Raw genomic sequence first — 18,164 nt, forward strand, 5'->3', positions numbered from 1 at the left:
GGCTATTGCGATCCATGTTTAATGAAAACGAAGTAAACACGAACCAAATACAAAAAACAATACACGAAAACCGAAACAGCCTACTACTGCTGCTAAGTAACACAGACAGAATAAGGACAATCACCCACGCAACATTCAAAGAATATGGCTGCCTAAATATGGTTCCCAATCAGAGACAACGATAAACACCTGCCTCTGATTGAGAACCACTTCAGACAGCCATAGACTAACCTAGAACACCCCACTAAGCTACAATCCCAATACCTATGAAAAACCCCAAGACAAAACACACCACATACAAAAACCCATGTCACACCCTGGCCTGACCAAAAAGATAAAGAAAACACAAAATACTAAGACCAGGGCATGACAAACGGATTAGTAAGAATGGCTCATGTCGTGTTTAGAAATGGCCTTTTCCCCTATATTCAAATTACAACCTCTGGCATTCATCATTATGCACACCTGGCATTCATCATCACAAGCACCAGCGCTTCATCATTAGGCACACCTGGCATTCATCATTATGCGCACCAGGCATTCATCATCACGCGCACCTAGCATTCATCATTACGCACACCTGGCATTCATCATCACGCACACCTGCGCTTCATCATTAGGCACACCTGGACTCCATCACTTCACTGATTACCTTCCCTATATCTGTCACTCCCTTAGTTCCAGTCCCCAGGCAGTATTGACTATGTGTGTCATGTCTATACGTGACTCGTGGCTGTTATTGTGGCAAATGGTCTGTTTATTATTAAACTCATCACCTGCACTTGCTTTCTGACTCCCAGCGTACATGCTACAAATCTGTCATTCTCATTGAAAGCAAGTCTAAAAAGCGATAGATCTAAGTTTTGTTTTTGTGTCTTTTACATTCAGTTTTGTACACCAGCTGAAAATACAACATATTTGTTTATGGAAAATCTTTTCATTGGTTTACATGGTACAATGATTCTCCACACGATTCTTTCTTGTTTTGCCACATAAACTGAAATTAAGGAACTATTAGAATTTTTTGCAACCAGGAAAACAAGATGCTATCAGAGGTGAACGGCTCTTTGCAATGTCAAAGTGTGAGCTGACTTGTGAAGAATTCCATTTCAAACCACAAAATAGACAAATGTAATGACACATCGTCAAGGCCTGTAACACAACATTGAGGAATCTGTCCTCGCCATAATCTAGTTAACCACCAAGTTATTAAAGGGATAGTTCATCCAAATTACAAAATGGCATTGTTTTCTTACCCTGTGTAAGCAGTCTATGGACAAGGTATGACCATACTCCATGCAGTGGTTTTGTTTACCTGGCCACTGTTTCAAAAGCTATCTTTTTAGCATTTGTAGCACTAATGAAATGCAAGTTAATGGTACCTATATTAGCATTTTTACTCTTCATGTCCGAATCATGTAAAAATGTATCGCAACTCATTGAAGTTTCTTATATGTTCATAAAGAGCAACAATTATAATATAGGTACCAATGACATGCATTAGATTTGAGCCAAAAATGCAAAAAACGTAGTATTTGAAACAGTGACCAGATAAAGAAATGAACAAAGCATGATTGCTGTCATACCTCGTCCATTAACTGAATACAGGGTAAGGAAAACAATATAATTTTGTAATTTGGATGAACTGTCCCTTTAAATGGGATTTACAATGAATCTAACAGTATTAGATAGTATGAACATGTGTTACTTCTCTTTACTATAAAAAAAATATTAACCATGTATGGATGTTTTCTGAGGAAATTGGGATAGCATTCATAGCACCCAAAACAATACAATCAAACATTCATATTGCCCTCTTTTTGGAATGCTAGTGAATTGTTACAGACAAAAGCAGTAGTACTGTATTAATTTAAATTAAATCTGATTAAATTGAAATTCATTTAATCTACTTCGATTTCAGCAGGTAGGATACAGGCAGACAACTTTAACTAACGTAACACACACATACATCTACTGTAACACAATGGTGAAAAAAGTACTCAATTATCATACTTGCATTAAGCAGACCAGATGGCACAATTGTCTTGTTTTGTTTTATTGACGGACAGCCAGGGGATGCACTCCAACACTCAGACATAATTTACAAATGCAGTATTTGCAGTGAGTCTGTAAGATCAGAGGCATTAGGGATGACAATGCGTTATATTGATAGACACGTGAATTGGACCATATTGCTGTCCTGCCTGAAAATTCTAAATGTAACAAGTACTTTTGGGTGTCAGGGAAAATGTATGGAATAAAAGGTATATTATTTCCTTAGGAATGTAATGTAGTGAAGGTAAAAGTTGTCAAAAATATAAATAGCAAAGTACAGATACCCCAAAAATGACTTAAGTAGTACTTTAAAGTATGTTTTACTTATTACCTTAACACCATTGCTGTAACAGAACTGAAATGATAACTTGGCCTATCTAACCCGTTCACAAAAAAAAGGGCAGCATAAGAACATTATACATTACACTGAACATGTGCCGTCTACTGTACACTATGTGGATCTATTGATTGAGATTTAGTTTTCTGGCATCAAACATAATTTTTCAGTTAAGATACCAAAACATGCTTAATTTTGGAAAATGCTAATTGAGTCAGAGATGAAAATGTGCTCATAGATGAGATTGATTTGAGGTATGAGATTTTACTCAGTCATGATAAAACATGTTCATACAGATTGTAGCCAATTGGATAAACATGCAAATGGTGTGGTTGATTACCACGTTACTATATTTAATATGACAATACTACTAATATATTAAAAGGTTGTACATCATTCATATTCATTTTTACTAAGCATTCTGAAAATGTATACCTTAAAACAAGTTAAAACCATGACCTACCCTTAAAACATGAGGGATCCATAAAAATGATGACATACCAAATCCAATCAAATTGTATTTGTCACATGCGTCGAATACAACAAGTGTAGACCTTACTGTGAAATGCTTACTTACAAGCCCTTAACCAACAATGCTTTTAAACAATCGCACAATTAGTTACGAGATCATAAAAAGACAGCCATCTCCTTCGACACCATTCTTTCCAGTATCATGTTTCATGAAGTCAAACCATGTTGTGAAATGTGATGCTTTTTATAAGATGGAGCCATGGGGGAGCCATGGGGGAGCCATGGGGGAGCCATGGGGGAGCCATGGGGGAGCCAGTGTTCTGTTGTGTCTGTCCGCTACATTGCAGTGGCACTGGGGTTACTGGGGTCAAAAGTCATAATCTCCATGTGGATCAGACCTAACAGGAAAAGAGTCAATATTTTTTTAATTTTACCACATGAACCACACCCACCATACTGTATTTTAGAATTGGATTTCCTAAAAGGGAAACTTTGCAGAAGTGTAAGTGTAGGGCTCCCAAAGCAGTGGGTAATTCAGGATAAATCCCATCAACATGTACTACAAGGTAATCAGTCATAGAGAAGATGTACTCACTACTCCACTCTCCCACGTCAAGCTCCATGCTTTCAAAGGAGTCGTCGTATGGTGGGGAGTCGGGTTCAGATTCTGGATCATGGAATTCAGAGAGGTAGGGGTGTGAGAGGCCCTCTTTAGCTGTCATCCTGGTGTCTGGGTCCAGCAGCAGTATGCTGTCCAGCAGATCCACCGCTGGACAGAGGTACACACAGGACATGAAGAGAGAGAGAGAGGTAGGCATTTAAGCAGTAAGGCCCAAGGGGGTGTGGTATATGACCAATATACCACGGCTAAGGGCTGTTCTAACATACAACGCAACACGGAGTGTCTGAATACAGGACCTTTGCCGTGGTATGTTGGCCATATACCACAAACCCCCAATGTGCCTTCTTGCTATTTTAAACTGGTTACCAATGTAATTAGAGCAGTAAAAATAAATGTTTAGTCATACCCGTGGTATATGGTCTGATATACCACGGCTGTCAACCAATCAGCATTCAGGGCTCAAACGACCCAGTTTATATTAGGAAATAGAGCATGAAGTAGAGTCATCACAGCCCTCAACTGTTCTCAATACAAAGCAGAAAAACACCACTGAAGAACTGGATATTCATAACCACCATGCAGAATGTTCCAATTGCAAAATAATGATAAATAGACCAACTCACCATTTACATCCAAGGAGGGAAAGACTTCCTTAAAGTTTTTCTTCTTTTGGATAGGGAGACCCTGCACATATGAACGAGCCTGCAAGACAATACCAACAATGTTTAACTGTCAATCCCATACTGACCATAACTTCTGACTTCAACACCAAGCTACATTGATACATTGCATGCTGAATAGTTGCCATTAGACTGAGATGACAGTAGGCCTACATCTTTGCTCTGCATCTTCTGCAGCAGGGAGGACGGTGGTGTTCCTGTCACATGGAGGATCTTCTTCAACTGGTCAATGCCTGAACAGGATGGTCAAGGAGGGGGTAGAGACACACAAAGGCAGACAAACAGTTTCAAGCAAAATAGTTACAGCAATGATCAGTGAACAGTCTGATTGCATGATTGGTGTTGTACTTTGTGCAACTGCACAATGATAACTACACAATAACTCCATCAGCTAACTCCACCTGATAACTACATCAGATAACTACATGATAACTACACCTGATAACTAACAGATAACTACATGCTAACTACACCAGATAACTACATGATAACTACATCAGAAAATCACATCAGATAACTTCACCAGATAACTAACTACATAATAACTATACCAGATAGCCACAATATAACTACACCAGATAACAATATGATAACTACATCAGAAAATCACATCAGATAACTTCACCAGATAACTAACTACATAATAACTATACCAGATAACTACATGATAACTATACCAGATAACCACAATATAACTACACCAGATAACAATATGATAACTACATCAGAAAACTACATCAGATAACTTCATGATAACTACACCTGATAACTTCATGATAACTACATCAGATAACTTCATAATAACTACACCAGATAACTGCATGATAAATACATCAGATAACTGCATGATAACTACACCAGATAGCTTTCTGATAACTACACCAGATAACTACATGATAATTACACCAGATAACTACTTCAGATAACTTCATGATAACTACATCAGATAACTACATCAGATAAGATGGCCATGATAACTACATAGGAAACTATGCAGTTTCAGTTTTTTAACTGTTATTTCTTACATTGGTACCCCAGGTCATCGTATTTCTTTACAAACAGTCGAGAAGAACTACATGAAGATAAGAGCATGATAACTCACCATCAGATAACTGACCAAGAATATGACTTTACACCAGATCCTGTGTTCTGCCTTTCACCCAGGATAACGGAATGGATAACTACACCAAAAAACTTTCGATAAATACATCAGATAACTTCATGATAACTCCGGAGATAGCTTTCTGATAACTCCATCAGATTCTTGCCAATGTCCATCAGATAACAAGGTTGATAAATCCGAGCAAGGGTAGCATTCCAGAGGGACATCAGAGATAACTGCTTTGATCACGGAAACATGGCTCACTGATAAATACATCAGATAACTGCAGCCAGCTGGTTTCATCCAGATAACTGCGACAGAAACAAACATCTTTCTGGTAAGATAACGGAGGTGATAATTCATGGTTAATAACGTGTGTGGCCATAACAACATACAGAATCAAGTCCTTCTGTTCACCTGATTTAGAATTCCTCACAATCAAATGTAACTGCATTATCTACCAGATAACTGCTTGATAAATCACATCAGTATATAACCCCATGATAAATACATCAGATGGCTCTGATAACTTTATTTGACTCTTTGCAAATAATCCATATATCCTGAGGCTGCATTCATTGCTAACTGGGGATTTTGATAAGGCTAATCTGAAATCAAGATAACTAAATTGATAGCATACATCACATAAGGGCTGGAAAACCTTGGATCATTGATAACTGCTGCTACACATCAGATAACTGCTGATAACGACGCGTATAAGGCCCTGCCCCACTCTCCTTTCGGAAAAGCTGACCACATCCATTTTGATGATCCCTGCCTACAGACAGAAACTAGAACAAGAAGCTACATCAGATAGGTCTGATAACTACATCAGATAACCGACCAATCTGATTCCACACTCCAGACTGCTTCCATCACGTGGACTGGGATATGATAACTGCATCATAACATCAACACCAGATAGCTGATTCGGTGATAAGTTCATCAGATAACTGCATGAAGATGTCGTTCCAGATAGCAATGATTAAAACATTCCCAAATCAGAAACGTGGATTGATGGCAGCATTCACGTGAAACTGACATCAGAAACTGCTGTTAATCAGGGCAAGGTGACCGGAAACATGACCGATAACTGCAGTGATAACTACCCTCCGCAAGGCAATCAAACAAGCCAAGCGTCAGTATAGAGACAAAGTAGAATCTCAATTCAACGGCTCAGACACAAGAGGTATGTGCAGGGTCTACAGTCAATCACGGATTACAAAAAGAAAACCAGCCCCATCACGGACCAGGATGTCTTGCTCCCAGGCAGACTAAATAACTTTTTTGCCCGCATGATAACAAAACAGTGCCACTGACACGGATAACCAAAACATGCGGATCTCCTTCACTGCAGATAACTGAGGAAAACATTTAAACGTGTTAACCAGATAGGCTGCAGGCCCAGACGAATACAGCCAGATAACATGCAGACCAGCTGGCTGGTGTGTTTACAGACATATTCAATCAATTCCTATCCCAGTCTGTTGTTCCCACATGCTTCAAGAGGGCCACCATTGTTCCTGTTCCCAAGAAAGCTAAGATAACTGCATGATAAACGATATCGCCCTGATAGCACTCACTTCCGATCATCATGAAGTGCTTTCAGATAACTGTCATAAATATCATCCAGATACCTGACATGAGAACCACGCCAATTTGCTTACCGCACAAATAGGTCCACAGACGATGCAATCTCAACCACACTGCACACTGATAAATCTGGACAATAGGAATACCTTGTGAGAATGCTGTTCATCGACTAAGCTCGGCATTTAACACCATAGTGATAGCTCGTCATCAAGCTCGAGACCCTGGGTCTCTACCCAGATAACTGTGCAACTGATAAATACATCAGATAACTGCCCCCAGGTGATAACTACACCAGATAACTGCTGATAACTACCCCAGAAAACTGCATGATAACCTCTCCAGATAACTACACCATGTTAACCACGACTGGTAACTACACCTCCAACACAATGATCAATTACACCAGATAACTACAACAGATGGTAGGCATGATAACCAACAACCAGATAACTACAGGGAATATATACTAGTGTGGTGTCAGGAAAATAACCTCACACTAAAGTCAACAAAACTAACCAGATGATTGTGGACTTCAGGAAACAGCAGAGGGAACACCCCTATCCACATCGATGGAACAGTAGTGGAGATAGTAAGTTTAAGTTCCTCAGATACACATCACAGACAAATATTGGTCCACCCAGATAACACATCGTGAATAACGCATGATAACCTCAGGATCTGAAGATAACTGTCACCAAAAGTACTCACAAACTTCTACAGATGCACATCAGATATCCTGTCGGGCTGTATCACCGCCTGATAACGGCAACTGATCCGCCCACAAATAAGGCTCTCAGATAAGTGAGGTCTGATAACTACATCAGATAACTGCCTGCCCTCCAGGACATAACGATGTCACAGAAAGGCCATAAAGATCATCAAGGACAACAACCATCCGATAACTGCCTGTTCACCCCGCTATCATCCAGAAGGCGAGGTCAGATAAGGTGCATCAAAGCTGGGACCGATAACTGAAAAACAACTTCTATCTCAAGGCCATCAGACTGTTAAACAGCCACCACTAACATTGAGTGGCTGCTAACTACACAGATAACTCCAGCCACTTTAATAATGGGAATTGATGGGAAATGATGTCAAATAATCACTAGCCACTTTAAACATGCAGATAATATAATGTTTACATACCCACATTATTCATCTGATATGTATACAGATATACTGTACTGATATCATCTACTGCATCTTTATGTAATACATGTTTCACTAGCCACTTTAACTATGCCACTTTGTTTACATACTCATCTCATATGTATATACTGTACTCATAACCATCTACAGATTGCCTATGCTGATAACGGTACCATCAGTCATTCATATATCTTTATGTACATATTCTTTATCCCCTTACACTTGTGACTATAAGGTAGTAGTTTTGGAATTGTTAGCAAGATTACTTGTTGGTTATTACTGCATTGTCGGAACTAGAAGCACAAGCATTTCGCTACACTCGCATTAACATCTGCTAACCATGTGTATGTGACAAATACAATTTGATTTGATTAGATTAGATTAGATTTGATAACTACATAATAACTACATTCATGAAAACTACATCAGATAACTGCATGCTAACTACACCAAATAACTGCATGATAACTACACCAGATAACTACATCAGATAATTTCATGATAACTACACCAGATAACTGCATGATAACTACACCAGATAACTTCATGATAACTACACCAGATAACTTCATGATAACTACACCAGATAACTTAATGATAACTACACCAGATAACGTTATTATAACTACATGCTAACAATACCAGATAACTACAAGATAAGTACATCAGACAACTAAATGATAAGTACATCAGATAACTAAATGATAAGTACATCAGATAACTAGATGATAAGTACATCATTAATATACACTGGATGGGGTACAGAATCTATGTGTTTGTGTTGATGTATAATGAGTGAGTTTTACAGTGGAAGTGTCAGAGGGAACAATAGAGGATACTGTCTTTGCCTGGGAACAGAACCTGGCCTGTGATCATCTCAGCCAAGATGCAGCCTGCTGACCACAAGTCCACTGAGAGGGAGACAGACACACAGAATATATAACACATGAGATACCAATGAGCCAATAGTACAAGAGTAAGATAACCCTAGAAGTGTTTGCAATGCAAGGAAAGTGAAGCCCAAAATATATGAAATGATTTTCGTTGTGTGTTGGCGATAGTTCACCTGACTGGCTATAGTGCATCCAGTTGAAGATGACCTCTGGTGACCTGTACCAGCGTGTCACCACATAGCCTGTCATCTCACTCTCTGCATGTCTCGCTAGACCAAAGTCCAGGATCTGAGATAGAAAGAGAAAGCGAAGGAAGAGAATGTGAAGGAAAAGTGAGGTTAGGTTATTAAAAGAGAGGCTTATATTTAATCACAACAATCAAACAATAAAGTGTAGTCTTTCAACACAAGTGTGGCATCTTTCTAAATCAAGTAAATTACATTTCTCTCACTGCCTGAAGGTTATAATTGAAAAGTGCAGTATTATAAATACATGGACATGCAGGTTGTTGCCCAATTCTTATTTACCTTCAATTCACAGTTATCGTTCACGGCGAGGTTGCCAGGTTTTAGGTCCTAAAGAATAAAGCAAAGTATTGTAGGATGTTATACGATCTGGTCACTGAAATGTGCTTAGAAATGTGTTTCATGTATATCGATAAGAGCCTAATACAAACCCGATGGATGATCCCTGCAGAATGGATATACTAAGAGTAGAAAAATAGAAAAATACACATTTTTGATGAATCATTTTCACATTGGAAATAGCATTATTTAAAGGCCTGTGTATACACTTAATGAGTGGATGTAAACACCTTGAGGCCACATAGAAGCTGGTAGAAGAGGTAAACGATGACGCGATCAGTCAATCTCCTCCTCTTCATGATGTTACCGAGATCCTCAGCAACGAAGGGCATCACCATGTAACTGTGACATGAAGATACAAACAGTATCACCATGTAACTGTGGCATGAAGGAGAGGGGGGGGCAGTAGCCAGATACAAACAGTATCACCATGTAACTGTGGCATAGCCAGAAGGTAACTGTGGCATGAAGGAGAGGGGGGGGAGGGGGGGCAGTAGCCAGATACAAACAGTATCACCATGTAACTGTGACATGAAGGAGAGAGAGGGGAGGGGGGGCAGTAGCCAGATACAAACAGTATCACCATGTAACTGTGACATGAAGGAGAGGGGGAGGGGGAGGGGGGCAGTAGCCAGATACAAACAGTATCACCATGTAACTGTGGCATGAAGAGAGAGAGGGGGGGGCAGTAGCCAGATACAAACAGTATCACCATGTAACTGTGGCATGAAGGAGAGGGGGAGGGGAGGGGGGGGGCAGTAGCCAGATACAAACAGTATCACCATGTAACTGTGGCATGAAGGAGAGGGGGGGAGGGGGTGGGCAGTAGCCAGATACAAACAGTATCACCATGTAACTGTGGCATGAAGGAGAGGGGAGGGGGGGGCAGTAGCCAGATACAAACAGTATCACCATGTAACTGTGGCATGAAGGAGAGGGGGGGGGGGGGGGGCAGTAGCCAGATACAAACAGTATCACCATGTAACTGTGGCATGAAGGAGAGGGGGGGGGGGGGGGGGCAGTAGCCAGATACAAACAGTATCACCACGTAACTGTGGCATGAAGGAGAGGGGGGGGGGGGGGGGGGGCAGTAGCCAGATACAAACAGTATCACCATGTAACTGTGGCATGAAGGAGAGGGGGGGGGGGGGGGCAGTAGCCAGATACAAACAGTATCACCATGTAACTGGGGCATGAAGGAGAGGGGGAGGGGGGGGGTAGCCAGAGCAAACAGTATCACCATGTAACTGGGGCATGAAGGAGATACAAACAGTATCACCATGTAACTGTGGCATGAAGGAGGAGGGGGGGGGGGGCAGTAGCCAGTATCACCATGTAACTGTGGCATGAAGGAGAGGGGGGGGGGGGGCAGTAGCCAGATGCAAACAGTATCACCATGTAACTGGGGCATGAAGGAGAGGGGGAGGGGGGGGCAGTAGCCAGTTACAAACAGTATCACCATGTAACTGTGGCAGAGAATACAGGCAGGGAAATGGGATGATACAAAACATAATGTACTAATTCTACCACCTACAACTAAAAGTGCTGCAGGTGTATAGTAACATGACAAAATAATGCAGGGTACATCATATATTGTGTCTCGTGGTAAGAATCCTAAACCAGACATCAAATCGATGTTTTTTCTCAGATATGAGAAGATATCACATACCCAAGCACAAACAAACATGAACAAACCTGCACGCCTGCAAGCACACACACACACACACACACACACACACACACACACACACACACACACACACACACACACACACACACACACACACACACACACACACACACACACACACACACACACACACACACACACACACACACACACACACACAAACACAAACAGAAAACACACACTATGAAACTAAAAGTCCAAGATACACTCTGAGCAGCCTGTCTCAACAAGCTGAGACAACTGGCAGAGGAATGCTATTCACAGCTCACCACTCACAATGTCTGGAATTTCTCCAGGGAGAAATCAGGTGTGAAGACATTAAGGAGGCAGATCACCTTTAGGAAAACAACAGGGAGTAGGAGAGGAATGGAAGGGTTTATTCCCACGATAAGTGAGCACACGCACATTATACATTGCAGTAAGACTTATTCATCGCCGTAACAGAACAAGTGGGCCTGATGAACAGTTCTCTAGGAATATGTGCACTGTGAAGTGTTGAGTGAAAACACTGGCCCATAACGGCCGCTACTCCTTTCCCATAAACATAAATAAACACGTAGGAAAGAGGCAAAGCAATACAACTGGATGCTGAATAGTGTCCATTGGACTGCAAATTATTCTGATGTGAAGTACTGTAGAATGACTGCATTGTAATGAAAAGCCTCTACATTTTTGAGTGACTGGAATCTCTGTCTAGGGGAGCGCATCTCAGATATCCCACTATAATAGTAGGTAACAAGTACTTACATTGTCATGCTGGATGTGGCGCAACAGTCGTAGTTCCCGGTAGGCCCGTTTAGCATGGATCAGGGACTGGAATGGACGATAGAGCTTCTTAATGGCCACTTTCTCCTTGGTCTGCTGGTCAATAGCAGAACTAATAAATGAGACAAGGTCAGAAGTCAAAATACATTAGTGCTGTATATAACAATTATGTCTCAGACTAGATAGACTCAATAACAACAGACTGTGGGGGATATAGATAGAATGGTTTACTCTCAATAGCAACAGACATCCTCCCCAATTAAGGTGTCACCAACCTCCTTTTGGTTTACTCTCAATACCAGGTCATCAAAGACTGCAAAATCTTTGATTGAATTTTATGTCAGAGTTTGACAAATTATTATCTGAAGTCCTACAAATAACATTTGATTTCAGATATTCCATATGACCTATATCTGGCAGAGGTACAACTGGGTTTCAAGATTACGGGGCTTGCTCCAGGTTGGGAGAGCAAAATTCTTGTCTTATCTCGAAACCTGCTTCAACTTGCTTATTTGCTTGAGGAAATGCAATAGTGCCTCTGTTAGCAATGACCAGTCTATACAGTATTGAACAAATGCAACAAAAAAACTGTCAAAATCCAATAATGTAGAGTTTTGGACTTTATTGAAAATAAATAAACAATTACAGGCTAAGGGAAAGTTGTTCCTTCCATTATTTTTTATTTTCTACATATTTTGCAATGACTGAGATTGAGAACAACTGTATTTATACAGATGTATATTCTAAAGAATACAAACACATGCTGGTTTGGAGTGAAGTTATTCCTGCAAGGCCTCCCAATAATTACCCGATCACCCAAAGGGTTTGTGCTATCCTTGGGATATCCCTACCCCCATTGAAGTTTACATTTTAAATGGAGAAGGTAAGGGTTAAGAATATGGTTTGGTAAGGGATATGGTTAAGGTTAAGGTTAGGGTAAGGGTAGGGGTAAAGGTTAGGGTAAGGGTTAAGGTTAGGGTTTAGGGTAGTGATGTCCCAAGAATCCCAGAATGCACTGATCGTTCACAAAGTCAACTCACCATACTGTCCCGTAAGCACCTGAGCCAACAGCTTTCAGTGCGGTATATTGCTCTGGAACCTCCCATGTTGTTTTCTGTATTTCCAGTCTAAGGAAACCTTTCTTCACGGGCGATTCCATTTTGCCAATACAAAATGGCCCTTTAGTTCAAACTAGTGCGGTACCTATTGGAAATCTGTAATGTGGAAATGACAGGTAAGCAAAGGTAGCTGGGAGACGCCCACCCCGAGGGTGCGTTCGTAAATTCACTCTGGTTATCTACTACGATTTCAGAGCTCTCGTCTGAGTGTGCCAGAGTGCAGAATAACCGCTGAGTTTATGAATATGGCCGGTGTCAGTAAATGTAGGCAAAAAAAGCGTAATTCAATTATTGCCAGCAGCAGTTACAGTCACCAACAGGCTGGATAACATGAAAACAGCCTAATCATCTCTGCTAGGGGGAGTAAAATGGTTAGAGTGAGGTGTTTTCTTATTTGTGTCTGGAAGTAGTTAGTATGCTAGCCAAGTTAGCCTTTTAGCTTGGTTGCTTGACTGCCGTTGTAAGGTCAGAACGCTCTGATCAACCCGACTCCTAGGCCAGAGCGTCCAATGTGCGCTCTGAACACTTCGAAAATGCAATGCTCTGAATTGATGAATGCCCAGAGCGCAATCTGAGCACACTCTGGCACTCCAGATTGAATTTATAAACACACCACAACTTGTCCTTTCCGCTGTACTGCAATGTGTAAACAGTCACCTATCAGAGGCTGTGTATACCTCCTCCCGCCTTGAATCATCAACATTAACTAATCTCTGATTACCCATTTATTTATTTATTTCACCTTTATTTAACCAGGTAGGCAAGTTGAGAACAAGTTCTCATTTACAATTGCGACCTGGCCAGGATAAAGCAAAGCAGTTCGACACATACAACGACACAGAGTTACACATGGAGTAAAACAAACATACAGTCAATAATACAGTATAAACAAGTCTATATACGATGTGAGCAAATGAGGTGAGATAAGGAAGGTAAAGGCAAAAAAAGGCCATGGTGGCAAAGTAAATACAATATAGCAAGTAAAACACTGGAATGGTAGATTTGCAATGGAAGAATGTGCAAAGTAGAAATAAAAATAATTTGGTGCAAAGGAGCAAAATAAATTAATTAATTAAATACAGTAGGGAAAGAGGTAGTTGTTTGGGCTAAAATATAGGTGGGCTATGAACAGGTGCAGTAATCTGTGAGCTGCTCTGACAGTTGGTGCTTAAAGCTAGTGAGGGAGATAAGTGTTTCCAGTTTCAGTGCTTTTTGTAGTTCGTTCCAGTCATTGGCAGCAGAGAACTGGAAGGAAAGGCGGTCAAAGAAAGAATTGGTTTTGGGGGTGACTGACTAGAGTGATATACCTGCTGGAGCGTGTGCTACAGGTGGGAGATGCTATGGTGACCAGCGAGCTGAGATAAGGGGGGACTTTACCTAGCAGGGTCTTGTAGATGACATGGAGCCAGTGGGTTTGGCAACGAGTATGAAGCGAGGGCCAGCCAACGAGAGCGTACAGGTCGCAATGGTGGGTAGTATATGGGGCTTTGGTGACAAAACGGATTGCACTGTGATAGACTGCATCCAATTTTTTGAGTAGGGTATTGGAGGCTATTTTGTAAATGGCATCGCCAAAGTCGAGGATTGGTAGGATGGTCAGTTTTACAAGGGTATGTTTGGCAGCATGAGTGAAGGATGCTTTGTTGCGAAATAGGAAGCCAATTCTAGATTTAACTTTGGATTGGAGATATTTGATATGGGTCTGGAAGGAGAGTTTACAGTCTAACCAGACACCTAAGTATTTGTAGTTGTCCACATATTCTAAGTCAGAGCCGTCCAGAGTAGTGATGTTGGACAGGCGGGCAGGTGCGGGTAGCGATCGGTTGAAGAGCATGCATTTAGTTTTACTTGTATTTAAGAGCAATTGGAGGCCACGGAAGGAGAGTTGTATGGCATTGAAGCTTGCCTGGAGGGTTGTTAACACAGTGTCCAAAGAAGGGCCAGAAGTATACAGAATGGTGTCGTCTGCGTAGAGGTGGATCAGAGACTCACCAGCAGCAAGAGCGACATCATTGATGTATACAGAGAAGAGAGTTGGTCCAAGAATTGAACCCTGTGGCACCCCCATAGAGACTGCCAGAGGTCCGGACAGCAGACCCTCCGATTTGACACACTGAACTCTATCAGAGAAGTAGTTGGTGAACCAGGCGAGGCAATCATTTGAGAAACCAAGGCTGTCGAGTCTGCCGATGAGGATGTGGTGACTGACAGAGTCGAAGGCCTTGGCCAGATCAATGAACACGGCAGCACAGTAATGTTTCTTATCGATGGCGGTTAAGATATCGTTTAGGACCTTGAGCGTGGCTGAGGTGCACCCATGACCAGCTCTGAAACCAGATTGCATAGCAGAGAATGTATGGTGAGATTCGAAATGGTCGGTAATCTGTTTGTTGACTTGGCTTTCGAAGACCTTAGAAAGGCATGGTAGGATAGATATAGGTCTGTCGCAGTTTGGGTCAAGAGTGTCCCCCCCCTTTGAAGTGGGGGATGACCGCAGCTGCTTTCCAATCTTTGGGGATCTCAGACAACACGAAAGAGAGGTTGAACAGGCTAGTAATAGGAGTGGCAACAATTTCGGCAGATAATTTTAGAAAGAAAGGGTCCAGATTGTCTAGCCCGGCTGATTTGTAGGGGTCCAGATTTTGCAGCTCTTTCAAAACATCAGCTGAATGGATTTGGGAGAAGGAGAAATGGGGAAGGCTTGGGCGAGTTGCTGTGGGGGGTGCAGTGCTGTTGACCGGGGTAGGAGTAGCCATGTGGAAAGCATGGCCAGCCCTAGAAAAATGCTTATTGAAATTCTCAATTATGGTGGATTTATCAGTGGTGACAGTGTTTCCTATCTTCAGTGCAGTGGGCAGCTGGGAGGAGGTGTTCTTATTCTCCATGGACTTTACAGTGTCCCAGAACTTTTTTGAGTTAGTGTTGCAGGAAGCAAATTTCTGCTTGAAAAAGCTAGCCTTGGCTTTTCTAACTGCCTGTGTATAATGGTCTCTAGCTTCCCTGAACAGCTGCATATCACGGGGGCTGTTCGATGCTAATGCAGAACGCCATAGGATGTTTTTGTGTTGGTTAAGGGCAGTCAGGTCTGGGGAGAACCAAGGGCTATATCTGTTCCTGGTTCTAAATTTCTTGAATGGGGCATGTTTATTTAAGATGGTTAGGAAGGCATTTAAAAAAAATATCCAGACATCCTCTACTGACGGAATGAGATCAATATCCTTCCAGGATACCCCGGCCAGGTCGATTAGAAAGGCCTGCTCGCTGAAGTGTTTCAGGGAGCATTTTACAGTGATGAGTGGAGGTCGTTTGACCGCTGACCCATTACGGATGCAGGCAATGAGGCAGTGATCGCTGAGATCTTGGTTGAAGACAGCAGAGGTGTATTTAGAGGGCAAGTTGGTTAGGATGATATCTATGAGGGTGCCCGTGTTTAAGGCTTTGGGGAGGTACCTGGTAGGTTCATTGATAATTTGTGTGAGATTGAGGGCATCAAGTTCAGATTGTAGGATGGCTGGGGTGTTAAGCATGTTCCAGTTTAGGTCGCCTAGCAGCACGAGCTCTGAACATAGATGGGGGGCAATCAGTTCACATATGGTGTCCAGAGCACAGCTGGGGGCAGAGGGTGGTCTATAGCAGACTGCAACGGTGAGAGACTTGTTTTTAGAGAGGTGGATTTTTAAAAGTAGAAGTTCAAATTGTTTGGGTACAGACCTGGATAGTAGGACAGAACTCTGCAGGCTATCTTTGCAGTAGATTGCAGCACCGCCCCCTTTGGCAGTTCTATCTTGTCTGAAAAGGTTGTAGTTTGGAATTAAAATTTCAGAATTTTTGGTAGTCTTCCTAAGCCAGGATTCAGACACAGCTAAAACATCCGGGGTGGCAGAGTGTGCTAAAGCAGTGAATAGAACAAACTTAGGGAGGAGGCTTCTAATGTTAACATGCATGAAACCAAGGCTATTACGGTTACAGAAGTTGTCAAAAGAGAGCGCCTGGGGAATAGGAGTGGAGCTAGGCACTGTAGGGCCTGGATTCACCTCTACATTGCCAGAGGAACAGAGGAGGAGTAGAATAAGGGTGCAGCTAAAAGCAATAAGAATTGGTCGTCTAGAACGTCTGGAACAGAGAGTAAAAGGAGGTTTCTGGGGGCGATAAAATAGCATCAAGGTATAATGTACAGACAAAGGTATGGTAGGATGTGAATACATTGGAGGTAAACCTAGGTATTGAGTGATGAAGAGAGAGATATTGTCTCTAGAAACATCATTGAAACCAGGAGATGTCATTGCATGTGTGGGTGGTGGAACTAATAGGTTGGATAAGGTATGGTGAGCAGGACTAGAGGCTCTACAGTGAAATAAGCCAATAAACACTAACCAGAACAGCAATGGACAAGGCATATTGACATTAAGGAAAGGCATGCTTAGTCGAGTGATCAAAAGGGTCCGGAGAGTGGAGAGGTTGGTTGGGGGTCACGGCGATTTAGACAGCTAGCCAGGCCATCGGTAGCAAGCTAGCATAGAATGGACGTCTGTTATTAGCCACCTCTTGCGTTCCGTCAGTAGATTAGTGGGGTTCCGTGTGGTAGAGGGGATTAATCCAAATCACACAACAACAACAAAAATAAAAACAATAGATATAGCTGGAGGCCCAAGAAGAAAAAAAATAACAATAACAATAAAAATAAATAAATAAATTGTCCGATTGTCTATTCAGATAGCAGCCGATAAGACAGCTAATGGCTAGCAGGCCGCAGATGGGCGCCCAGGCAACGTCGCAACGGAGGAGCCAGCCGGATAACTCCTTCGGGTAGATAACGTTGGCAGTCCAGCCGTGAAGGCCCGGTGGGGCTCCGCGTAGGCAGCAAAACGCGTCCGGATAGGTGACCGCAGCCCAGGAGTGATTGATGGAACTCCTCAGTTGGCTAGCTCCGGAACAACTGATGTTTGCTCCGGAATCGACGAAAGCTTTAACTAGCTTCTGATTAGCTTCTGGATTAGCTTCTGGCTTGCTCCTGGCTAGCTCCTGGCTAGCTTCTGGCTAGTTTCTGGCTAGCCTCTGACCTAGCTTCTGATTAGCTTCTGGATTAGCTTCTGGCTAGCTCCTGG

The 18,164-nt window shown here is 42.1% G+C and overlaps 1 protein-coding gene across 1 annotated transcript; it reads right to left on the reverse strand.

The window, feature by feature from the left end:
- Positions 1-2,040: 2,040 nt before the first annotated feature.
- Positions 2,041-13,193, reverse strand: LOC135503955 (mitogen-activated protein kinase 14A-like). The gene is made up of 12 exons (XM_064922161.1): positions 12,982-13,193; positions 11,924-12,053; positions 11,453-11,511; positions 9,717-9,828; positions 9,579-9,608; positions 9,430-9,477; positions 9,076-9,190; positions 8,849-8,920; positions 4,319-4,398; positions 4,109-4,187; positions 3,459-3,632; positions 2,041-3,261 (listed from the first exon to the last, which is right to left on the reverse strand). Exons 1-12 carry the CDS (start codon positions 13,098-13,100, stop codon positions 3,200-3,202), a joined length of 1,080 nt encoding a protein of 359 aa, XP_064778233.1. The 5' UTR covers positions 13,101-13,193; the 3' UTR covers positions 2,041-3,199.
- Between the last annotated feature and the right edge of the window lie 4,971 nt (positions 13,194-18,164).

Source organism: Oncorhynchus masou, chromosome 18 (assembly GCF_036934945.1).
Source record: "Oncorhynchus masou masou isolate Uvic2021 chromosome 18, UVic_Omas_1.1, whole genome shotgun sequence".
Taxonomy (NCBI): Eukaryota; Metazoa; Chordata; class Actinopteri; order Salmoniformes; family Salmonidae; genus Oncorhynchus; species Oncorhynchus masou.

Bases quoted from the DNA above. Each gene is read 5' to 3' on its own strand.
- LOC135503955 (XM_064922161.1), bottom strand. From the start codon at position 13,100: ATGGAATCGCCCGTGAAGAAAGGTTTCCTTAGACTGGAAATACAGAAA. The intron at 9,478-9,578 runs GTTTGTATTAGG...TTTATTCTTTAG, and splicing joins CTGCAGGGATCATCCATCGG to GACCTAAAACCTGGCAACCT. The intron at 3,262-3,458 runs GTGAGTACATCT...TTTTCCTGTTAG, and splicing joins TGACGTGGGAGAGTGGAGTA to GTCTGATCCACATGGAGATT.